This window comes from Macaca thibetana, chromosome 16 (assembly GCF_024542745.1).
Source record: "Macaca thibetana thibetana isolate TM-01 chromosome 16, ASM2454274v1, whole genome shotgun sequence".
Taxonomy (NCBI): domain Eukaryota; kingdom Metazoa; phylum Chordata; class Mammalia; order Primates; family Cercopithecidae; genus Macaca; species Macaca thibetana.
The window spans coordinates 54,341,546-54,366,370 of record NC_065593.1 but is presented as its reverse complement, the minus strand read 5'-3'; the positions used below and the strand labels follow the sequence as shown (position 1 = coordinate 54,366,370).

At 49.3% G+C, this 24,825-nt stretch overlaps 2 protein-coding genes across 3 annotated transcripts in view; both read left to right on the top strand.

Moving 5' to 3' along the window:
- GFAP (glial fibrillary acidic protein) overlaps positions 1–24,825 on the top strand; it is a 66,158-nt gene that overhangs the window by 21,742 nt on the left and 19,591 nt on the right. The window lies entirely within an intron of this gene.
- Positions 836–23,715, top strand: KIF18B (kinesin family member 18B). Its single transcript, XM_050763074.1, is given in 16 exon segments — positions 836–943; positions 12,163–12,489; positions 13,105–13,262; positions 13,586–13,690; positions 13,904–14,014; positions 14,091–14,288; positions 14,424–14,600; positions 15,501–15,575; positions 15,707–15,807; positions 16,196–16,382; positions 16,700–16,827; positions 19,391–19,596; positions 19,831–20,386; positions 21,349–21,438; positions 21,926–21,992; positions 21,994–23,715. Coding segments are annotated over 15 exon segments (2,538 nt in total). The 5' UTR covers positions 836–943; positions 12,163–12,176; the 3' UTR covers positions 22,060–23,715.

The following is a 24,825-nucleotide window of genomic DNA, read 5'->3' as shown; positions in this document are numbered from 1 at the left end:
ATAAAAGTTATCCCTTACATATGCTGGGGACGTTGGAGGGCTTTCATTCCCACGCTCTCCTAGGTGAGGAGGAAGAGCAGGATATCGGCCCCATTTTATAGATGAGGAAACTGACACTCAGAGAGCTGAAGTGCCTCGCGGTCTCAGCACTAGTTAGTGACTGAGCCACAACTGGAAACACTTCGACTCCCACAACCTCCAGTGTTGGAGATCAGTATGAGGTGAGCCCACCAGAATCCAAGCAGCGGGCAGCGGTGCACTATGGAGGCAGTGCACCCCACCGCTGCCGTAAGAGGCCGACCCTCACACGTAATCATCAGGCACCAAGCTTCTCACACTGTCAAAGCCAAGAGGATGGAATTGCCATTCTTGGCGTCCGCCGGCTTTACCACATCAAGGCTGTCCTTTAAGTTCATCTTGTTCATCTTGGGATGGTCCCGCAGTGGAAAGACGCTGCTGTCAGCGGTTGACAATCCCCTCTTGACAAACCGATATGAATTTAGCCTACAGAAAAAACAGGTTTAAACACCTGTTGGATGTCTGGTTGCTGTAACTGGTGCTAAGCCTAGCCCCGGGGACCACAGAGACTGTGGCCCCACGTAACAGAACCCTGGGTTGGCTTCTGCCGGCTACTCTCGTGTGCCCAGCCCCGAGAGACAGCCTAGGAACCTCCAGCAGCCAGCAAGAGGAAGTGCGCAAGCGCACTGTGAACGGCTCGCGCAACACTTTGTGTAGGAAACAGCCAATCAGCGATCCGGTAGCTGACCAATGGGAAGCACGGTCTTGCCGCCCCGGCTAATTTGAACGCGAGGCGCCAGGTGGAGGTTGGCGCGGGTAGGGGAGAGTGTGGGGCGCACTCCTCTGGGGTGGGTACTCCTGTCTGTGTTGTGGCAGTGGGACCCGCGAGCAAGCAGCGACGCCAGCGGCGGAGAACCGACAAAAGGTAAGCCCTGGCCCACTGCGAAGCCGACCCCGCGAACGCCTGCTCTCAGGTCTCAGACGCGCAGACCCAGCTGCTCCGGGCGGTGGCCTGAGCCAGGCCTCTTTTGTGCTGGACGTCAAGGTGCGGCGCGGAGACTGAGCTTTGCCGCCGCCCCGGCAGGCCCTGCATGGACCCCTTTAAACTGGGCGGGAAGCGGGGCGCTTCCTTACACACCCGTACGGGTGGTCGGGACCCTTCTGCTTATCTATGCTGGACCTAGACTGGGCCTGCACATCTGCCACTGGGGCCTGGCCTTCTATAAGTCGGCCCCGTGAAAGGTCCTCCTGCTCGCAAGTGAGGAAGAATTGGGCTCTTATGCACACTAGAACTAAAGGCCTGGGACTCCCTGCATGTCAGTGTGGAGTAAGTAAGCCCCTCTCCACCCATCTTTACTGAACCGATTGCAGAGCTGCACGTGCCAGTGGCTGTAGCACGCAGTAAATTTTTTTTTTTTTTTTTTTTTTTTTTTTTTTGAGTTGGAGTCTCTCTGTCTGTCTCTTAGGCTGGAGTGCAATGGGACGATCTTGGCTCACTGCAACCTCCGCCTCCCGGGTTCAAGCGATTCTCCTACCTCAGCCTCCCGAGTAGCTGGGATTAAAGGCGCCTACCACCACACTCAGCTAATTTTTGTATTTTTAGTAGAGACAGGGTTGGCTGGGCTGGTATCGAACTTCTGACCTTAGGTGATCCGCCTGCCTCGGCCTCCCAAAGTGCTAGGATTACAGATGTGAGCCACCGCGCCTGGCCAAATATTTGATTGAATGAAGGAACAAGTGAAAGAACATTTATATGACAGAAGACCAGGCCTCTGTTACTGCTCCTAGGATGCATCTCCCCTTAGCTTTGACCTTCTAAGGAACTGAAGTGACATGGAAAAGATTAAGCCTGGTCTGTGCCACAGAACTTAAGGGATTTTATTGAAGACATTGGTTCCTCTAGCATCATGGGAAAATGCCATATGTCATATAATTTAACAGTAATGCTAATATCTATTGAGCACTTATCAGGTTTGAATGAACTCATTTAGTCTTCACAAATATATGGGGTATATACTAATGTTATTTACAATTTACAGGTTGGAAAACTGAGGCTCAGAGATGTTAAGCCTGGTTTAGAGGAGAACATCTCAATGTTATATTGCTTTCTCCAATCTTCTCCCTATTCTATTTCTTCCCCAATCACTGCATCCCATGCTTCAACAAGTACAAAGGTATCCAGTCATTCTCTGCCTATTTCATTGTTGAATTTCCCCACCCCTAGACAGTTATTTTAAGATGTTGGTCTTTATATTATCTAACCCAATTCCATTTATACCTTTTAAAAAAAGTATACATTTATACTGTTGCAAAAAATAAAATAAAATAGAAGTTAAAAAAAGTATACATGTAGCATATTTTATAAATTTATAAATTGTTTTTATACCTGGCCACAAAACAAATCTAAACAACTATCAGAATATTGTATAAAAGATAATCTCTTTACGTAAGCAATTAAATTATAAATACCACATTTACAATTTTTTTTTTTTTGGAAGTAGAGACAGTTCTCCCTATGTTGCCCAAGCTGGTCTTGAACTCCTGACCTCAAGCTATTCTCCTACCTCAGCCTCCCAAAGTCCTGGGATTACAGGCATGAGCTACTGTGCCCAGCTCATGTTTGGATTTTTTTTTTCCCCCTGAAACAGAGTTTCGCTCTTGTTGCCCAGGCTAGAGTGCAGTGGCACCACTTTGGCTCACTACAACCTCTACCTCCCAAGTTCAAGCAATTCTCCTGCCTCAGCCTCCGGAGTAGCTGGCATTATAGGCACCCGCCACCACGCCTGGCTAATTTTTTGTATTTTTAGTAGAGACGGGGTTTCACCATGTTGGCCAGGCTGGTCTCAAAATCCTAACATCAGCTGATCCACCAGCCTCGGCCTCCCAAAGTGCTAAGATTATAGGCGTGAGCCACCATGCCTGGCCTGAAATTTTTAAAAAATACACTTAAGTCAGTCAAATAGGGAATCATAATTGTAATTAAAAGATAATTAGCATGGAACAATTATAGAAATACTATTTATAAAACTTGTGAGACGCAGTTAAAGTGATACTTAGAGGGCAATTTATAGTCTTAAATGCTTATATTAGAACATTTTGTTTAAGAAACTGAAAGTTAATGAGGCAAATACCAAACTTTAATAAGACAGAACAGTAGAGAACATATGTAGAATATAAAAGAAGATAAGACTGGGTGTGGTGGCTCACCCCTGTAATCCCAGCATTTTGGGAGGCCAAGGTGTGTGGACAGCTTGAGCCCAGGAGTTCAAGACCAGCCTGGGCAATATGGTGAAACCCCATCTCTTTTTAAAAATTTAAAATTAGGGGAGTATAGTGGCGTGTGCCTGTGATCCCAGCTACTCAGGAGGCTGAGGTGGGAGGATCTTTTGAGCCTTAGGAGGTCGAGGCTACAGTGAGCCATGATCGTGCCACTGCACTCCACTGTAGGCATCAGAGTGACACTGTCTCGATAAATAAATAAATAAATAAATAAATAAATAAATAAACAAACTAAGAGCAGAATCAATGAAATAGTGTTTTATCATATAATATAGAGGATTATTTTAGTCAAAAGCTGTATCCAGAAAAGACTAATAAAAAAAAACCTCTGGCAATACTTATGGAGAAACAAAGAAATAAAACACACAAAAAAAGATCTTAGGAGCAAAAATAGGTACATACTTCAGTTACAGAGATTAAAAGAGAGAGAAACGCAATGAAACATTCTTTTTGACAATGCCTTTGGAAAATTTTCTAGGAAAAAACAACTTGCCAAAACTGACTCAAGAAGTTACGGGAATTTTGACTAGATCTAGGACTACTCCGTTGAGGAATTCAATTTTCCATAGAAAAAATTGAGTTAGTTTAAAATGTATCTTCATAGGCATGAAAAATCTATACCAAATTCCACCAGAAACTTACAGGCAATTAAAAAAGATGATTCTACCTTATGCAAACTCTCCCTATAAAAAAGAGAAAACATGTTGAGTGTATTTTTGAGATCAAAAATGACACAAAGAAAATTACAAGTCAGGCCAGGCACGGTGGCTCATGCCTGTAATCCCAGCACTTTGGGAGGCCAAGGCGGGTGGATCACCTGAGGTCAGGAGTTTGAGACCAGCCTGACCAACATGGTGAAACCCCATCTCTACTAAAAATACAAAAAATAGCCAGGCGTGGTGGCAGGCACCTGTAATCCCAGCTACTAGGGAGACTGAGGCAGGAGAATTGCTTGAACCGGGGAGGCAGAGGTTGCAGTGAGCTGAGACCACGCCATTGCACTCCAGCCTGCTGGGCAACAAGAGCAAAACTCCATTTCAAAAAAGAAAAAAAAAAACTACAAGTCAATCTGTTTCATTAATGTAGTTGTAAAAATCTTAATAAAATATTAGCAATCAGAAACCAATTATGTATTTAAAAACTAGATTATGACAAAGTTGAATTTATCCCAAGAATGAAAGAATGGTTTAATATTGGAAAATCTATTAATACAATTTACACATTTAGAGATTTAAAGAGCAAACATATCCTATTAGGCACAGAAATACAATTCAATAGGAGCAGTTGTGGTGGCTCACTCCTATATGCCCAGCACTTAAGGAGGCTGAGGTGGGAGGATCGCTTGAGCTCAGGAGTTGGAGATCTACCTGGGCAGCATAGTGAGACATCATTTCTACGAAAAATTTAAAAATTAACCAGGGATGGTGGCATACCTGTGGTCCTAGCTACTGGGGAGGTAGGTGATATGATAAAGTGGGAAGATGGCTTAAGCCCAGGAGTTCAAGGCTGCTGTGAGCGGTGATCCCACCACTGCACTCCAGCCTGGGCAACAATGTGAGACCCAGTCTAAAAAAATAAAAAAGGAAAAGAAAAAGAAAATTGAATTTAATAAAATTCAATATCCATTCATGACTTTTAAATATATATAGGTAAACTAGAAATGGAGACAAATTTCCTTAAACAAACAAAGTGTGAAATAGTGGAAGCATTCTTTATAAAATCAGGAAAGGGATGAGGATACTCACTATTACTGCTTTTATTCAATATTGTGCTGGAGGTCCTAACCGAAAATGTAAGACAAGAAAAATAAATAAAAATAAATTAAGATTAGGAAGAAACTCACAACACTATCATCAATTACAGCCTTATGATTATCTATTTAAAAAAACAAAAGAACACAATTTCTTCCTCTGCATGACCACATGTAGGAAGAACCAGTGGCCCGGGGGTGCTGTTCTTTTGTGGGTACCAAGGTGAGGAGGAGATGGAAGCTGCCCAAGCCCAATTGCAGGGCAGAACAGCCTAAGGATGGGGTAGTGTCCCCGGTGACAGAGGTCAAGTTCTAGCCTTGCTACTTCACGTTTGGGAGACAAGTTCCTGTGCCTCCTGTTCCTTTTGTAGGGTAGGGATGTAACAATTGTTATGAAAGTTAAACACCATTTGTAAAGCACTTAGCATAGTGTCTAATTCATAGTAAGCACTGAGTAAATGTTAGCTGTAATAATAATTATTTTTAGACTTTTGGATTCAGACTCTGCTCTTCTCTGGCCCTTATTTATTCATAGGACAAATTCAGCATCTGCTGCATGCTGGGCTGGGTGCCCAGGCACCTGGGGTACACAGACTATGTCAGAAGAAGGTCCTGCTCTTGGAGCTTAAGGACAAAAAAACAAGTGCATGAGGGTTGTGAAGGAGAGATGAAGGGGGCTACAGCATCACCTGTAAAACTAGGGCATCCAGGGGTTGGGCTTCTTCCCCTACCCCCTCACCCTTACTACCTTCTTCAGCTCCCAGTGTCTGCAGGGAGATTCCCTCAAGTCCTCTGAAATTTTTCTCCAGGGACTTCTGAGGAGCATGGGCTCATTGGGCCTGTCTCTACTAGGGTGGGCAGAGCAGGCCATCCCCAAAACAACAGAATCTTGGTTTTCCAGCCCCAGCCTGGCAGAGCACTAGCCTCTGGGTTTTAATGAGCTGCCCTGGGTTAGAAACAGGACGTGACTGTGACTGGCTGAGAATCCTGAAGATCTTATTAAAGAATCATCTCCCTTGTACTTTGGGCTGAACTGCTCTTTCCAACCAAGGATCAAAGCAAACTTGACACACGTTCTCTCATTAATCTCCCCATCCCCTGGGGCGGGAGCAGCTCAGTAGCTGTTTTCTCTGGTTCTCAAAGGGGGAAGCTGACGCGACATTGACCTGGTGTGGTTTGTGGAAAGACCTCCACCTTGGTCAGATGCTGAACAGGGACCAGGACCCAGGCATCCTAGCAGCGGCTATGCCAAGTGTCATCCACACTTTGTGCCCATGCCCCCAGCACCATCTCAGCAAGAAGGAAAACATCTCATTAGGCAAACAGACTCAGCCACACTGGCCCTCAGGAGGCGGGAGGAGAGAACTGTAAAGGTTATGAGCACTCCTTTGCCAGTGCCCTTTTTAATTTCCTGCTTAGAATGTTAGGCTGCTCTGTGGCTCCTCCTCAGCTAAAGCCCTCCCCATGGGAAGCTGCGACTGCCAGGAAATGTGGACCCAGGCATCCTCTGCCTTCACTTCCCCGGGTGCCAAAGTGGGGTTTCCTGGGGGTAGGTCTGCAAGAGTAGGAGACAGCAACCCTCTCTGTTGAAAATTAGGTACAGCCGGGCGCAGTGGCTCACGACTGTAATCCCAACATTTTGGGAGGCCAAGGCAGGCGAATCACCTGAGGTCAGGAGTTCGAGACCAGCTGGCCAACATGGTGAAACCTCGTCTCTACTAAAAATCCAAAAATTACCTGGCTGTGCTGGTAGGCGCCTGTAATCCCAGCTACTCGGGAGGCTGAGGCAGGAGAATTGCTTGAACCCGGGAGGCAAAGGTTTTGCAGTGAGCTGAGATCACGCCATTGCACTCCAGTCTGGGCGACAGAGCGAGACTCTGTCTCAAAAATAATAAAATAAAAAGAAAGAAAAAGAAAATTAGGTACAGTCCATCTATTTGAAAGTGTTTATAGAATACAGAATGCTAATTCCATAAAAGGGATTATAATTATTATACAAACATAAGGGACTATTACAACAATGTGATCATTGTAGCATAATATGTAATATCACTGTAAGGCAGTATGGCCCGGTGTGTAGTCAGACTGCCTGGGTTGGAATCGGGCTCCATCACTCACTAGCATTGAGACCTTAGGCAAACTGCTTAACCCTCTTTGTCTCAATTTCTTCATTGAAAAATGAGTATAATAATAGTATCCATCTTGTGAGATTGCAATGGGGATAAAAGGAGATATGTGTAAGGTGCTTTGAACAGTTCCTGACAGAGTGAGCACTTAGCTAATATGCTTACTATGGCAATCTGATTGCTGGGACAGGAATAGAATTACATACATGTAAAAGGATTATAGTTGGTTGATATCTTTCTCTTATTTTATATGGGGAAGAAGTTAAGAAGTTTAGGGGTGAGGGAACAGGAGTTTCAAATCAGCTCAGTTCTGTCTCATTCCCCAAGGAAAACCTTAGCTATTTGCTAAAGTGTCAGGTAGAAACCCCACTTTTCTTTGCTGAATGACCTTGGTATTTGCGACCCACCAGTGGAAGCTAGTCTTTACCTGGAAGGCATGCATCTATTCAGAATGCCCAGGAACAGCCCGTTCCTCACCTCTTGTCAATATATCCCTGGAGTTGGGCTGAACTTTTCCAGGATGCATTCCAAAATTCCATCCCTTCCCTTGGTACGCTGCATTCCAAGAATTCCATCCCTACCCTTGGTACACTGTTTCGAAAGAGAAATGAAAAACCAAGGAGAGAGTCTGGGGGAGATATAAGTAAGATATAAGATATAAGATATGAGTAAATATGTGTTTGGAATTATTACCCAGTCAACATTAGGAAATCTGTTGAGTCACACTCTACATTAATAGATTAAAGAAGAAATATGTGTGATCACTTCAGCAAGTGCCAAAAAGCATTTTATAAAATTCAACACCCATTCCTACCTTCCTAATGGGTAGTGGAGGTGGGGAACTAAATATAGAAGAGCTGGCTGGGCACGGTGGCTCAAGCCTGTAATCCCAGCACTTTGGGAGGCCGAGACGGGCAGATCACGAGGTCAGGAGATCGAGACCATCCTGGCTAACCCGGTGAAACCCCGTCTCTACAAAAAAATACAAAAAACTAGCCGGGCGAGGTGGCGGGCGCCTGTAGTCCCAGCTACTCGGGAGGCTGAGGCAGGAGAATGGCGTAAACCCGGGAGGCAGAGCTTGCAGTGAGCTGAGATCCGGTCACTGCACTCCAGCCCAGGCGACAGAGCAAGACTCCGTCTCAAAAAAAAAAAAAAAAAAAGAAATAGAAGAGCTAAAAATAGAAAGTAACTGTCATTATTTGCAAACTATATCATCATTTAATTGAAAGACTTAAGAGAATCAATGAAAATCTATTAGAACCAATAAGGGAGTTGAGCAATGTGGCCAGATACAAGATCTGCATGCAGAAATCAGTAGCTTTCCTATCTTCTGGAAGAAAGGAGTTTGAAAATGTAATTTTAAAAGGAGTGGGTGGGTGCAGTGGCTCACGCCTGTAATCCCAGCACTTTGGGAGGCCAAGGCGGATGGATCACTTGAGGTCAGGAGTTGGAGCCCCCACCTCTACTAAAAATACAAAAATTAGCTGGGCGTGGTGGTGCACACCCGTAGTCCCAGCTGCTCAGAAGGTTGAGGCAAGAGAACCTGGGAGGTGGAGGTTGCAGTGAGCCGAGATGGTGCCACTGCACTCCAGCCTGGGTGATAGCGAGACTCAGTCTCAAAAAATATAAAAATAAAACAAGGATTCTATACATAATATAGCAAAGATCATGTAATAACTGGTAATAAGCCTATCAGGAAATATATAATACCCATGTGAGGAAAATTATAAAATTTTACTAAAGACTGTAAAGGTGTGAATAAATGGAAAGAGATATCGGTTCCTAGGTGGGAACACTTGATATTGTAAAGATGCCAATTTTCCTCATATTAATCTATAAGTTCAAAATAATCCAAATTAAAATCTTAGAAGGATTTTTCATAGAAGTTCATAAGCTGATTCTAAAACCATATGTAAGACAAGATGCCTAAAAATAGCCAAGAAAAAGAGCAATGAGGTGATATATGATAAAACCACAGTAATTACAAGAGTGAGGTACTGGAAAAGGAATGGACATAACGAAACAGAAGAGAAAGTCCAGAAACAAATTCATGTTTCTTTCTCTTTTTTTGAGATGGAGTCTGTCTCTGTCACCCAAGCTGGATTACAATGGCGCGATCTCAGCTCACTGCAACCTCTGCCTCCCAAATTCAAGTGGTTCTCCTACCTCGGCCTCCTGAGTAGCTGGGATTACAGGCGCCTGCCACCATGCCCGACTAATTTTTGTATTTTTAGTAGAGACGGAGTTTCACCACATTGGCCAGGCTGGTCTCAAACTCCTGACCTCAAGTGATCTGCCAGCCTCAGCCTCCCAAAGTGCTAGGATTACAGGCGTGACCTCCCAAAGTGCTAGGATTACAGGCATGAGCCACCGCACCTGGCACAAACTCATGTTCCTTTTTTTTTTGAAATGGAGTTTCACTCTTGTTGCCCAGGCTGGAGTGCAGTGGCATGATCTCAGCTTACCACAACCTCCACCTCCCAGGTTCAAGCGATTCTCCTGAGTAGCTGGGACTACAGGTATGTGCCACCACACCCAGCTAATTTTGTATTTTTTGTAGAGAGGGGGTTCCTTCATATTGGTCAAGCTGGTCTCGAACTTCCAACCTCAGGTGATCTGCCCACCTTGGCCTCCCAAAGTTCTAGGATTACAGGTGTGAGCTACCACACCCAGCTACAAATTCATGTTTCTATGAGACTTTAGTTATGTTAAATTTGGCATTTCAAATTGGTGGAGGAAGAATGCACTATTCAATAAATGACCTTGAGGATAATTGCTTACCAATTAGAAAGAAAATATATTTAGAAACCTCCTCACATAGTTCACACACAAAAAAAATTCCATCTCCATGACGACCTCAATATGAGAAAGAAAAAGTATTAGACAGAAATATAAGAAGAGGGTTTATTACCTTGTAGAAGAAATGTCTTCTTAAGTATGGCATAAAAGCTATAAAATAAAAGATTGACATGTTTGACCATTTAAGTGTTAAAAACTTCACTATGGCCGGGGTAGGATTTTTTCCAGGAATGCATGGTTGGTTTGATACCAGGAATAATATCTAATAAATTAACATAGCAACAAAATAAGGGAGAAAAAAACACATAAACATATTGGGATGGCCGGGTGAGGTGGCTCACGCCTGTCATCCTAGCACTTTGGGAGGCCAAGGTGGGCAGATCACCTGAGGTCAGGAGTTCGAGACCAGCCTGGCCAACGTGGCAAAACACCATCTCTACTAAAAACACAAAAATTAGCCAGGCCTGCTGGCGGGCCCCTGTAATCCCAGCTATTGGGGAAGCTGAGGCAGGAGAATTGCTTGAACCTGGGAGGCGGAGGTTGCAGTGAGCTGAGATCATGCCACTGCACTCCAGCCTGGGCAACAAAGAGTGAAACTCCGTCTCAAAAAAAAAAAAAATACATATATATGTGTGTGTGTGTGTGTGTGTGTGTGTATATGGAAATACTAAAAGAGCATTGATAAAATTCTAGACTTTCCTAATAATAACCCCAAGTAAAACAAAAATAGAAGAAATTGCTAATGTGATAAAGACTACTTGTATAAAACTAATGTCTAAATAGGGAAATGCTAAAGCCATTTCCTTTAGAATCAGAAGCAAAACAGGAATGCACATTATCATAATTATTCAACATTGTTTTAGAAATTCTAGAGACTGCAATAGACAAGAAATGAAATATTGGGTATGAATATAGAGAAGAAAAGGTAAAAACTTTTTCCTCTTCTGATACATAATTGTATACTTGGAAAACTCAGTAAGTTCTAACAAAAATAAATGAAATTAATAAGAGAGTTTGGGGGTGGTAGATATAGCGTGAATATATAAAATTAGTTGTGTTCCTCCATACTAGTAATTATCAGCTGGAAATGTAAATGGGGAAAAGTGTTCCATCCACAGGAGCAATTAAGTACATAAAACACCTGAGAAATATATTAAAAGGACGATTACAGAACTAACTGAAGAGATAGAAAACTATAAAATCTTATTGAGGGACATAAAAAATATCTGAACAAAAAGAAAGGCAGTAGCCACAATCTTGCCTGAAAGCGTTTAATACACTTGGCTGCTAAAGGCTTATGTAAAGTAAAAAAATAAAAGGCTCAGTATAATAAATATGTAAATGTAATACAGTTCAAACTGTAGTCCCAATAGGGTTTTTGAGGGAGGAGAGGGCTCCAAGTTGGGGGTAGACTTGATAAAATTTTCTTAAAATCAAGTAGCATAATAAATGCCTGAAAATAGCCGAGAAAGCTATAGAAAAGAAAGAGTAATGAAGAGGTTCTCGCCTTACTAGCTGGAAAGCATACTGTAAAGTAATATCATGGAAACAGTGTGGCACTGGCCCAAGGATAGACAGAGCTACATGAGAGTTATGAAAAGTAAGGGAAAAAAAAAAGAATAGACAAATGGATTCATGGAACATAGTAGAAAGCCCAGTAAGAGGCCTCCAACAATATAGTCATTTGAGGCCTGGTGTGGTGGCTCACGCCTATAATCCCAACACTTTAGGAGGCCGGGGTGAATGGATCACAAGGTCAGGATTTCGAGACCAGCCTGACCAACATGGTGAAACCCCATCTCTACTAAAAATACACACAAAGAATTAGCTGGGCATGGTGGCACGTGCCTGTAATCTCAGCTACTCAGGAGGCTGAGGCAGGGGAATCGCTTGAACCTGGGAGGCGGAGGTTGCAGTGAGCCGAGATCACGCCATTGCACTCCAGCCTGGGCGACAGAGCAAGAGTCCGTCTCAAAAATATATATATATATAGTCATTTGAGTATGACAAAGATGGTATTTCAAGTGCGAAAGAGATATAATTGGTTTCGGCACCAATATTTTTACTCTCTTGAGGCATAAAACAGAGACCAGTCATTGGGAGTGGGTGGAGGGGGCCTTGGAGTGCTGAGGGGGCACCTGGTCAGGCCTGGGGTGGGATTGGTCCTCAGCTCCACCATGTCTCGGCCAGGTGTCACCACGGTGATGGCAGTGGAGGACAGCACGCTGCAAGTGGTGGTGCGGGTGCGGCCCCCCACCCCTCGGGAGCTGGACGGTCAGCGGCGGCCAGTGGTTCAAGTGGTGGACGAGCGGGTGCTGGTGTTTAACCCTGAGGAGCCCGATGGAGGGCTCCCTAGCCTGAAGTGGGGCGGCACCCATGATGGCCCCAAGAAGAAGGGCAAAGACCTGACGTTTGTCTTTGACCGGATCTTTGGCGAGGCAGCCACCCAACAGGACGTGTTCCAGCACACCACGCACAGCATCCTGGACAGCTTCCTTCAGGGCTACAACTGCTCAGGTGAGAACCTCAGCCCTGCCTGGCAGTGGCCTGGCCTCCCTGCCTCCTCCTAAGGGAAGGGTTTCATGTGTCTTCTGGCATGTGCCCTCCTCCCCCAGGCTGGGCACGATTTACTAAGGAGTTTTGTACAATGTCCCATCATGCTCTGTGGGACCCCCATTCATTCATTCAGTCTATGGGGGAGGCACTCTACTGGGCCCAGGGCTGCACCAGCAAATCAGACAGGACAGCTCCTGTCCACTCGGTGCTCACAGTCTAGAGGGGGGAAGACACCACTCACAGATCACACCCACAGTGTGTGGCGATAAACCAGGGTGAATGGTAAGACGGAGATAACTGTGGGCCTTCAACACCAAAAGCTGCCTCGCCTACAGAAGGAAGGCATAGCCGACACCCATAGTGGAGATCCGGTCATCCCAAATCCACTGGCCTATGGGGGAGCAGAACAAACACACAGAGAACTCCAACCCTGCAGTGGGAACATGGAGGGTGCGATTAGTGGGAGCAGTGGACCAGGGAACACAGGAGGCAAAGGAAAGGCGCTTGAGGGACGAGGGAAGGTCTGAGCTGGGTGGCAAGGCACTGGGGTCCTCCTCCTTACTCTGTCCTCTGCAGTGTTTGCCTACGGGGCTACCGGGGCTGGGAAGACACACACCATGCTGGGAAGGGAGGGGGACCCCGGCATCATGTACCTGACCACCGTGGAACTGTACAGGCGCCTGGAGGCCCGCCAGCAGGAGAAGTGCTTCGAGGTGCTCATCAGCTACCAGGAGGTCGGCTGCCCCTGCCCTGGGCCTCGTTCTCACAACCACCTGGGGGGAAGTGAGCCCATGGGGTGGAGTGAGCTGGTGTGGCACAGGGTGGCAGGAAATGGAGAGCTGGGGCCCCTCAAGGAGATAGATACAGCTCAGTGAGAGGCTGCACTGGAGGCACCCGCCTGTTCACCCTGCTGTGGTCATATAACACAGTCCTGGGAAGCACCACTCCTGTGGGTGTCTCAGATACACCCCGGCCTCAGCTCCCCTGTCCAGCCGCTAGGGAGAGGTTTCCTGATGGGCCGCTCTCCCTCAGGCCTCTTCCTTTCTTCCTTTCTCAGGTGTACAATGAGCAGATCCATGACCTCCTGGAACCCAAGGGGCCCCTTGCCATCCGCGAGGACCCCGACAAGGGGGTGGTGGTGCAAGGACTTTCTTTCCACCAGGTGTGGGATTGGGCTTGGGTAGGACGATCGGCCCCATGGGTCCTTGGGGTTCCCTCACAAAACTGTTTGGGGATGCCCTAGGTTCTGTGATGGTGGTGGCAGTGGTGGTGGTATCAAGGGGGTGATGTAGGTTCTGAAGAGCAGCCCTTCCTGTTAGGGGAAAAGTCCTGGTCGGGGAACCCACAGCCCCGTTCCTGGGCCTCTCCTCTGTAGCCAGCCTCAGCTGAGCAGCTGCTGGAGATGCTGACCAGGGGGAACCGTAACCGCACACAGCACCCCACTGATGCCAACGCGACTTCCTCCCGCTCCCATGCCATCTTCCAGGTGAGGTCATGGGTCAGAGCCTGAAACCAGGGCTCCTGATGCCTAGCTCCCCCTCACCCCTGCCATCTCCCTTCAGATCTTTGTGAAGCAGCAGGACAGGGTTCCAGGACTGACCCAGGCTGTCCAGATGGCCAAGATGAGCCTGATTGACCTAGCTGGCTCAGAGCGGGCATCCAGCACCCATGCGAAGGGGGAGCGGCTGCGGGAGGGGGCCAACATCAACCGATCTCTGCTGGCTCTCATCAACGTCCTCAACGCCTTGGCTGACGCAAAGGTAAAGCGGCGCAGGCCGGCGTTCCCCCTAGGATAGCAACTGAGCACCTGAACCCAGGGCCAAAGGCCACAGGGCCCCATCCTGGGTCAGTGCCATCAGCCTCCTCACCCCACACCTGCTCACTGCACCCCCCAGGGCCGCAAGACCCATGTGCCCTACCGGGACAGCAAACTGACCCGCCTGCTCAAAGACTCCCTCGGGGGCAACTGCCGCACAGTGATGATCGCTGCCATCAGCCCCTCCAGCCTGGCCTACGAGGACACATACAACACCCTCAAATATGCCGACCGGGCCAAGGAGATCAGGCTCTCGGTGCGTGCTTCCGCCAGGGAGCAGGGAAGGGTGGGACCCAAGCAGCTCCCACAGATCCCTGGGCCAAGTGTCCCCAAGGCAAAGGAAAGAAGTTCCTCTGGCCTGGGCATGGTGGCTCATTCCTGTAATCCCAGCACTTTGGGAGGCCGAGGGGGGCAGATCACCAGAGGTCAGGAGTTCGAGACCAGCCTGGGCAGCACAGTGAAACCCCCGTCTCTACTAAAAATACAAAAATTTACGGGGCATGGTGGTGGGCACCTGTAATCCCAGCTACTCCGGAGGCTGAGGCAGAAGAATCATTTGAACCTAAGAGGTGACGGTTGCAATGAGCTGGCATAATGCCACTGCACTCCAGCCTGGGCAACAGAGCTAGACTCTGTCTCAAAAAAAAGAAGTTCCTCTGTCTTCAGAGAGTCTTTGTGATAGAAGCGACACAGTCCTCATCCCTGGGTGGGAAGTCACCAGCTAAGAGGGGCAAGATGGTCTCCAAAACCAAGGGAGACAGCAGGAGGGTGGCCTCTCATTGGCCAGTGGTCTAGTTCAGACTTGTTTTTAGCAGCAGGAGCATATTTTCAGCAAAGCATAAACACTGATACATGCTTTCTGCTACATCTGCTTGACCCCTATCTCCCTCCCTCCCTCCCCTAGGGAGCCCTGGCTCTCCTGGGACCACTGCAAGAACACCCTAACCCTGGCAAGAAGGTCTTATTCGTGGAGTCGGGGGTCTTCTGCCCCTCGCTGTGGTCTTAGGCACGATACTGACCTTCTCTGCTGTGTCTCCCCACTTGCGAGGGTGGGTCATGGGGACATGGGTGAGACCTAGCACAGTGCCTGGCTGTCGGAGGTAGCTGATAAAAGCTGCTTTGAATGAATAAATCTCTCTCCTATTCCCCATCTCAGCTGAAGAGCAACGTGACCAGCCTGGACTGTCACATCAGCCAGTATGCTACCATCTGCCAACAGCTCCAGGCTGAGGTGAGGAGCCTGCCCTGGGGGCACAGAGCCAGAGGCAGGAGCTTGAGGGTGTGACCGGGGCTCTGTCTGCCCCTCCCCTCCTGTGCTTAGCCGGGGTTCTCTGGGGCTGGGCTGGGCTGCTTCTGTTCCAGGTAGCCGCTCTGAGGAAGAAGCTCCAAGTATATGAAGGGGGAGGCCAACCCCCAAAACAGTACCTCCCAAGATCCCCCAAGTCGGGACCACCACCACAACAGTGAGTTCCACTGCCCATTCCCGCCCCCACCCTGCAGCTCAGCCAGGATGGGGAGCCAGGCCCCCTTCTCCAGTTTCTGGAAGAATAGGACTCCTTGCTTCTGCTCCAATCCCTAGGGTTAAGGGTTCGCACCCAGTGCTGTGTCCAGTGAGTAAATGGCACCCCAGCCCATAAGAGCAGGGCCTACTATTTGAGAGAAGGTGAACTTAGGGGTGTTCGCAAACCAGAAAAACCCTGACCCCTCCTACCGTCAGCTACTGCCCATTTGTCACCTAAGCGTCTGTCCCTTAAGGACTCTATATGACCTGGGTGCCACAGAGATCCCACCCGTTCCCTGCTCTCCCACCTGGCCCACATCCTGCCCCTCAAACCCTCCTTTCCCTCTTAGCCTTCCCAGCTCCCCCTTGCCACCCCACCCTCCCAGCCAGCCCTGCACCCCAGAGCTCCCTGCAGGGCCTAGAGCCCTTCAAGAGGAGAGTCTGGGGACAGAGGCCCAGGTGGAGAGGGCCATGGAAGGGAACTCTTCAGACCAGGAGCAGTCCCCAAAGGACCAGGGTGAAGGCCCAGCTGAGGAGGTAGGACTTGGGGGTGTGAGGCCTGGGTAACGGAAGGGCTTGGAGCTGGTGGGATATTGGAAAAAATGCCTCTCCCTGACTCAGAGTCCCTTCAGTCCCGTCTCTCTATGTGGATGTCTTGCACTTTCATCATTAGGATTCTGGGCAGGAAAAAGAAATGATCCATCAGATCGTTGTGTGTTTGGAAGTGACCAAGACCTGGTCATTCTAAGAGCTGTCATTTCCACTCTTGTAGGAGGGAAGGATTTTAGAAACTGTTTATAAAGGTGGGGAGGCCATCCTGGCCCCTCTACTTGTGCCTTCTCCTTCCTCTTTAGGTTCCAACACAGATGCCAGAGCAGAACCCCACACATGCACTGCCAGAGTCCCCTGGCCTGACCCTGCAGCCCAACCCAGTTGTGGGCCACCTCTCAGCACAGGAACTGGAACGGGATCGTTCTAAACAGTAGGTATCTTCTTGCTGTATTCTGGAATCCAGGTGGGAGGTGACGGGTTCAGCCTCCCTGGGGGTGGGAATTGGTGTTAAGCACATCACAAAAGCTCTGTCTCTTCATCAGCACTGTCCTTTACTGGGTTTCACCTCTTTGGTGTTATCATCACCTACTCAATTAGCTTATCACCTCTACGTATTCCTCTACATAGCTGGCTGCCCAGCAGGAGAGGGAAGCAAAACGCCAGAGTCCATCCAGGCAGCCAGCAGGCCCTGGGTCAGAGCAGGGCAGCTGGGACTTGCGCTTTGCTTTCCAGTCTGAGGCCAGGCTGCCCATCTACAGCGAGGAGGGGGCAGCCAAGGAAAGCTGAACATCAGGCTGGGGAAAGGACAGCCTTCCTGAGCCAGTGTTTATCGTGTGTCTTCAGCAACGGATTGACTGTGGCTATTTATTCTCAGAAGTAAATATCAACCACTACTCAAAGCCAAAGAAAAATGGATTTTGGACCATTCTTTCTATGCTTCATAGAAAGATGCTGCTAATATTTTTCTCCTTGGCCCCTAGTTCCTAAATCCCCTGCCACTTAGCTCTGTTACTGCCATCCCGCTCTTCCCTCCCCAGCACGCTTCACGCTAGGCAGTGTATTTAAAGCTTCTGGACAGAAGGGCCTGTTTAATTTTATTTCTTGTTGGGGAGTGTCTGTTCCCGAATCAGCAAAAATGCTGCAGTCTGAATAATCGGCAGCTCATTATCTGTCTCCTGCTATCAGGTCCTGCCCGGGGCCCTGGAGAGGAAATGATGCACTGCTGGGACGTCCCCCTCATCTCCCAGGGAACAACCATGAGCTCCTACCAATGACCCAGGGCCCATCTGCTAGGGATCCCCTATTATGAGGAGAGAGGACACCAGGGTCCTTATTTCTGCCCTGGCTTTGTGGTCTCCAACAGATTGCTTCAACCTTGGCCTTGACTTGCGGATCATAGTCCCCAGTCTCCCTACTTCTCGGGGATGAAGTACTAATAAAATGTAACAAATCTCCATGCTGGAAACGTACTAACACCAGATCATTGAAAATATTTCCCTTTGATTTTAGAATTTAGAATCTTGGATCACTAGAGCACTGAGTAGATCTTAGATTTTCCAATTCAGTGGTTTTTCAGATTTTTTTTTTTATTGTTTTTTGCTACAATGAAATCTAATGCATAGAACAGTCAAAACAGAGTTACTCTGTCTAATGGGTTTTTGAAACCTAATTTGAAAACCCCTGATTTAGACCAGCTCCCCATTTATCAGATGGGGCACTGGAGCCTTTGTTCAGGCTCACATAGCAAGAGGGACGGGGCCAGAGCCTGGATATTTCCCCCAAACGCCCACGCTTCACAATTGTCTAATCTTCCTTGTAATGTGTGGCTTGTGCAGATATAGAATGAGTTTCCACTGTGTCCATTTTAATTTATATCCTGCCTTTTTTCAAAAAGGCCTCGAGGCTGCATTATAAAATGAGTTTGTGTTCCCTGAGCACACCCTGACTGAGGGCAGTGGAGGGGGCTTCAGAGATGTCCAGGCTGGTAGAACTACCTGAGGATAAATCATTTTCCATGGATAATTCCCACTGAGATAATTGTGTTTATTCTTTTATCATAGGTGTGCCTTACAGAAAGAAAATATGCTTTATTAGAATCTAAATTTACAACCTCAATAATCTCATTACCCTCGTCATTTCCTTTAAATAGCCCCCCAGTGCCTGTGAAATACACCTTGATTCACACATACTTTTTCAGGATCCCAATCATTAAATAGAAAGCATGGACTGAATGTATTTTTGAGGGTTTTCTTAGAATCACGATGAACATACCCTATCTTACATAATCTCCTCTTATCCTAACCAGCAAGATGGTATTATTTCCATTTTACAGGAAACAATAGTTAGCTAGACCTACAGTGCTTATTACATGCCAGGTATTCTTTAAACATTTTGTCTGTAAAGTAACTCATTCAGTCTTTCCAATAACCCTATGAGGTGGGTGCATTTGTTATCCCCATTCTCAGGTTGTGGAGACTGAGGTTAACCAGTGCATCCAAGATCACAAACCTGGGAGGTATTGGAGCCAGGATGTGAGCAGGAAACTGGCAGTCTAACTTGAGCTGGGCTCTTAACTGCTCCCTTGCACTGCCCTTAGGGTAGATGAACTCATGATTGCAGCACTAGTAAGTGGCAGAGCCAAGAGGAGACTCAGACCTTCTAAGTCCAGGGCCATCCAGTGCCCTTTCCTTATTTCTCAGATCACTGTCTTTGTCATGGGACGTGTTTAGTGGGCAACACCTCCCACCATTACCTGTGGCCATCCTGGCCAGCCTTGGCCTTCAGCAAAAGTATAGCAGAGCAGGAGCAGGAGCAGAGCAGGCTGGGAGGGTGGTGAGCCTGGCCAGCCCATCTGGAGCGAGGCAGGAGGGAACCAGGGGACCAGTTCAGGCTCCTCAGCCACAGCTGGAGTGATGAGGACAGGTGCATGGCATAGAGGCTCCTGGTCAGGCTGGGTCTGAGCAGGGCTGGGAATCCCCTTTCTTCTGTTCCAGGTTGGCCCTTAAGGTGCTGTGCCTGGCCCAGCGGCAGTACTCCCTGCTCCAAGCAGCCAACCTCCTGACCCCTGACATGATCACGGAGTTTGAGACCCTACAGCAGCTGGTGCAAGAGGAAAAAACTGAGCCTGGGGCAGAGGCCTCTAGCACTTCTGGCCTGGCCAGGGGGGCACCTCTGACTCAGGAGCTGTGTTCAGAGTCAAGTGAGTCTCATCCTGCTCTCCCTGCCTATGGGTACTGTCTTCAAGGCCCCACTGGGGCTGAGGGGTGTCCAGGGGCCTCAGTTACTGGGTTTTGCTGCTGTAGGAGGCTGGGCCCCTGGGATCCTAGACTTCTGCAAACAGAGTGGCCCCAGGAGACCTGAGGGGTTATGGGCTCCTTCATGTCTCCAGTGTCTGGCTCCCCAAGTTCTACAAATTCTCCTTCCTTCTGTGCAGTCCCTGTGCAGTCTCCTCTCCACCCAGAGCCTCCAGGATACACTGGCCCTGTGACCCGGACCATGGCGAGGCGACTGAGTGGCCCCCTGCACATGCTGGGGATCCCATCTGGACCTAACTACACACCAGCCCAGGAATCCCGATGGCCCATGGAGAAGAAGAAGAGGAGGAGACCAAGCCCCTTGGAGCCAGACAGTCCTATGGCCCCAAAGCGGGGCACCAAGCGCCAGCGCCAGTCCTTCCTGCCCTGCCTGAGGAGAGGGTCTCTGCCTGACGCCCAACCTTTACAGGGGCCCAGCACCCCCAAAGGAGAAAGGGCCTCCTCCCCCTGCCATTCCCCTCACTTTTGCCCAACCACAGTCATCAAAAGCCGGGTGCCCCTAGGCCCTTCCGCCATGCAGAACTGCTCCACCCCGCTGGCCCTGCCCACTCGAGACCTCAACGCCACCTTCGATCTCTCCGAGGAGCCTCCCTCAAAGCCCAGTTTCCATGAATGCATTGGCTGGGACAAAATCCCCCAGGAGCTGAGCAGGCTAGACCAGCCCTTCATCCCCAGGTGGGTCTCCCAGTCTCGCTCCACCCCCTTCCGTCGGGGTCACTGGTCAGCAAGGGACTTCTTGGTGCTGCTGAGAAATATGGAGGACAGCCTGACTCGTGGAGCTGGGACGGTTCCTATCTGTTCCCCTTTGGTTGTGATCCGCTTTGCTCCCCAGGCCCAGGAGAGCCTATACAGCTACTGCCAAGGAGGCGTCACTTCCCTCGGGGCGCCTGCCTGGTCTGTCCATGCTGCAAAGCCACCCACTCTGTGCTGGTTTGTAGCATGCTCATGCGTAGCTAATGGGACCCCAACTTGGAAAGAGTCAGCAGGGAACAGGAATGTACTAGGGGAGCCCAACACTACTGTTCCTGTCTTTACTCGGGCTCTTTGACCTGGGCTGCATTCTATGTTCCACTAGGAAATACCTCTTTCTGCCACTTCTACTCCAGATTTTGGCCTCTGGCCCAGCATCTGGAACAGGAAAGGGGGTCCTTAGAAAACTCAGTTCAGTATTTTCCAGTGAGAAGATGAAGCTCTCACTCCCCCTTTCCACACACATGGCAGGGAAGGGGAACAGCAGCCCGCTCAGGACAGTCCAAGGCCAAGAACCAGTGGCAGACTGACCTGCACCTGTGGTGCAGAGGCTGGCAGGCTCTGCCTATCTGTGCCCTGCCCCCTTCCACAGCCCAAGAAGCAGCTCTTGGTAACAAGCGCAGAGCCAGGCAGGTGGAAGGGTGAAACTGTTTGAACTCCAGTTCCCTGGGTGCACCAGAAACTGACATCTGGATGTCCTCCCAGAGCAGGCCTGTCACTCAGCTGTCAGCCAGGCAGAGTGAGGCAGGGAGAGTAGAAGAAACCTCAGAGGTCATCTTGTCCAACCACCCTCCCCCATGCCTGAGCTGGGGGCTGGAGGGAGGAAGCGGCTGGCCCTGCTTCTGGTTCCCTGCTGATCGGCCTCCTTCCCCTCTCTCCCTCCCTAGGGGATCCATGCCCCTATTCACCATGAAGGGTCCCAAGCCAACATCTTCCCTCCCTGGGACCTCTGCCTGCCAGAAGAAGCGCATTGCGAGGTGAGATTTTGGAGGGGTTGGTTGTCTGGGAGAAGGAGCTCGCTCTCAGCAGGGCAGCAGACACCTGGGCCGACTCTGGGCCCCCAGTGTCTCTGTCTCTGGACCCCCTGAGCAAGCAGCTGAGGTCCTGTGAGCAGGGTGCGCAAGTAGTTCTCCACCTGAGGTTTCCTTGGCCCTTGCTATCCCAGGATCACCCAGAGCTGATCCACGAGGGAGGCGCTCAGCACCCATTGGTCCGTGAGGGAGGTGCTGCACACTATTAATCCAGCAAAGGGACTCTCCATCCTCTCCGCTACTTCCCTCTCATATCCCCAACCCTAGACACTGCCTCTCCCGCCCTTAGATCCGGCTCTGGAAGCTCCTGCTGGCGCCCAGCATCCTTTGCTCTCAGAGCTTAGTGTTGAGTATTTACATGCCCCACTCAATGCACACCCATAGTCCAGAGACAGGGCCGTAACCGTCCACCTTCCCTCCTTTCCTCCCTCAGTTCCTCAGTCTCCCGTGGCCGCAGCCGCATCGCCCGCCTCCCCAGCAGCACTTTGAAGAGGCCAGCTGGGCCCCTTGTACTCCCAGGTGACTGGCACTAGGGACAGGGATAGCCTGGGCCATGGAGGCCAATGAAGACAAGAAGCAGGAGGGCGCAGGGGGGTGCTGAGACCCAGAAGAAAGGAGGGCCTAGGGTACTGCCAAGCATCTCACGGACACTGCTGATGAGACAGGTGGGAAGTGGGCTGGAGGACGGGGACAGAGCCTCACTCCTTCCTCGCTGCACTCCCCGCCACCATCCAACTGGCCTGCAGAGCTGCCCTTGAGTCTCCTGTGCCCTAGCAACCAGAGGAGTGGAAAGGACCTCATCAGGGTGGGGAGAGCGCTGTCAGCGGGGAACGGCGTCACCAAGGTGTCCTGACCGTGAGAATGTCCTGATCACCAAGGTGTCCTAACCCACCGGCCACTCTATGCTGGATAGACCTGGAGCCACCTGCACCAGGAGCTGGACCTGCCTTCCTTACCTGGGAGCAATTAGTGCCAACACACCTTCGCTGTATTAACATCCCTTCCCAGACACCATCCTGCTACTCACCCTCTGTTAATCTCCTGTTACACTCAGCTTCTTAGCATGTACATATTCATTTGTGAGTGTTAACGTGCTGCTATTTTTTGGTTTTGGTTTTGGTTTTGGTTTTGGTTTTGAGATGGAGTCTCACTCTGTCGCCCAGGCCGGAGTGCAGTGGTACGATCTCGGCTCACTGCAACCTCCGCCTCCTGGGTTCAAGTAATTCTCCTGCCTCAGCTTTCCAAGTAGCTGGGATCACAGGTGCCCGCCACCATGCCCAGCTAATTTTCATCTGTTTAATAGAGATGGGGTTTTGCCATGTTGGCCAGGCTAGTCTTGAACTCCTGACCTCAGGTGATCCGCTTGCCTCAGCTTCCCAAAGTGCTGAGATTATAGGCGTGAGCCACCGCGCCTGACCCATGTTGCTGTTTTAAAGGTGCTGCCGTGTTCCCCCCTCATTTTTAATTTTTATTTTGCTTGAGACAGAATCTTGCTCTGTGACCCAGGCTGGAGTGCAGTTGCATGATCTCGGCTCACTGCAACCTCCGCCTCCCAGGTTACTCTCCTGCCTCAGCCTCCCTAGTAGCTGGGACTACAGGTCCCCCCGCCACCACACCCAGCTAATTTTTTTGTATTTTTAATAGAGACGGGGTTACACCGTGTTAGCCAGGCTAGTCTCAATCTCCTGACCTCGTGATCCACCTGCCTCAGCCTCCCAAAGTGCTGGGATTACAGGCATGAGCCACCGCGCCCGGCCTCCCCTCTCATTTATGATGCCCTCTGTGCAGGCAGATGGCTCTTGGGCTCTTTTCCCCACCTGTCTCTAACACAGGCCCCACAGTGTTGGCCATGGGCAGTGGAGGAGGAGTGAGGATGGGTTGGGGAGCGGGGAGTCGCAGCTTGGCTCTTCCTGGTTTCTGAGACGGACATCTTCATCCCTACTCCCCTCAGTCCCCAACCACAGTCCTGGTGAAGATGTGGATGATAATGGTGCCTTGATTTCCAAATGAAGACAGCTTTATTGTTTCACTCTATTGTAAATAGGATACACGTTCAGTGTAAAAGTGTAAAGAAAGGGGAATTCAGCCTTAATGCTGCACCCAGATACAAATGCTAATGATACTTGGGTTTATAGCCTTCTGATCCTTTATTTCTGCATATATATATATATAGAGATATATACATATATTTTTGGTATAACAGTAAACCGTCTCCATCCTTGGTGTGTGTGTCTCTCTGTACACCTAGATAGGATAGCAACACCTTCCCTTTCTCACCTTCCTACTCTTAAGACCTCAGGAAACTTCTGAGTATATACAGAAAACAGTTCTCACTCTACCTCCTCCTGGAGCCTGAGGTCTGAGCCCGGCTCTTCACTCCACAGCCCAATACACCTTGAAGGGCCTCCTCTTCTCCGTGGGTTTGGGGGTAATTGCACCTGGAGGTCTCTTCCACCCTTCTCCAGCCTTGGGGGTGGGTTGCTAGGAGTTCTGCCTTCTTAGTGGTCACTAGGTCTTAGGTGAGGCTCCAAGCTAAACCCCGCAGACCTGAGTCCAGTGCAGTCTGCTATGCCGCCATGCCTCCACCTGGTTCGTGACTTCCATCTCCACTCCCTTGGATTGTGCGACAGTGCCACATAAGTTTCCCTCCATTCTCCCCATGAAGACATGGTTGGCTGAATGAATTAATAGTGTAAACAAAATTACAGGAGTCTGTGTTTAACCTGCTTCTGAAAACAAACATGTTAAAGGTATTTAGAGCATTGTAAGAAGCACGTAAATAAATGCGGCTAATTTCAACTGAGTCCTGGCTGTTCTGGGGGAGCAGCCTCTACCAGGTCAGCCCTGCAGCTCTAAGCCCTTTTTGTTTCTGTTTTGTTTTGTTTTAAGACAGAGTCTCACTGCAACTCCCAGGCTGTAGTGCAGTGGTGTGATCTCGCACCACTTATACTGCAAGCTCTGCTTCACTGGTTCAAACGATTCTCCTGCTTCAGTCTCCCGAAGTGCTGGGACTACAGGTGTGAGCTACCACACCTGGCTCACACCTCTATTTTTAGTAGAGACAGGGTTTCACCGTGTTGGCCAGGCTGGTCTTGAACTCCTGACCTCAAGTGATCCACCCACCTCGGCTTCCCAAAGTGCTAGGACTACAGGCATGAGCCACCGTGCCCGGCCGCTGAGCCCTTTTTGGAGTAGAGAAAAGAATAGCCAGGAGCATCGAGCACCCACTGGCTGCCAGGCCCTTCACCGAGCTGCGTCACCTCATAAGGGAGATAATGATAGGCTCCGAAAGGGTCACAAAACTTGCCCAGAGTTAGACTCAAGCGTTCTGGA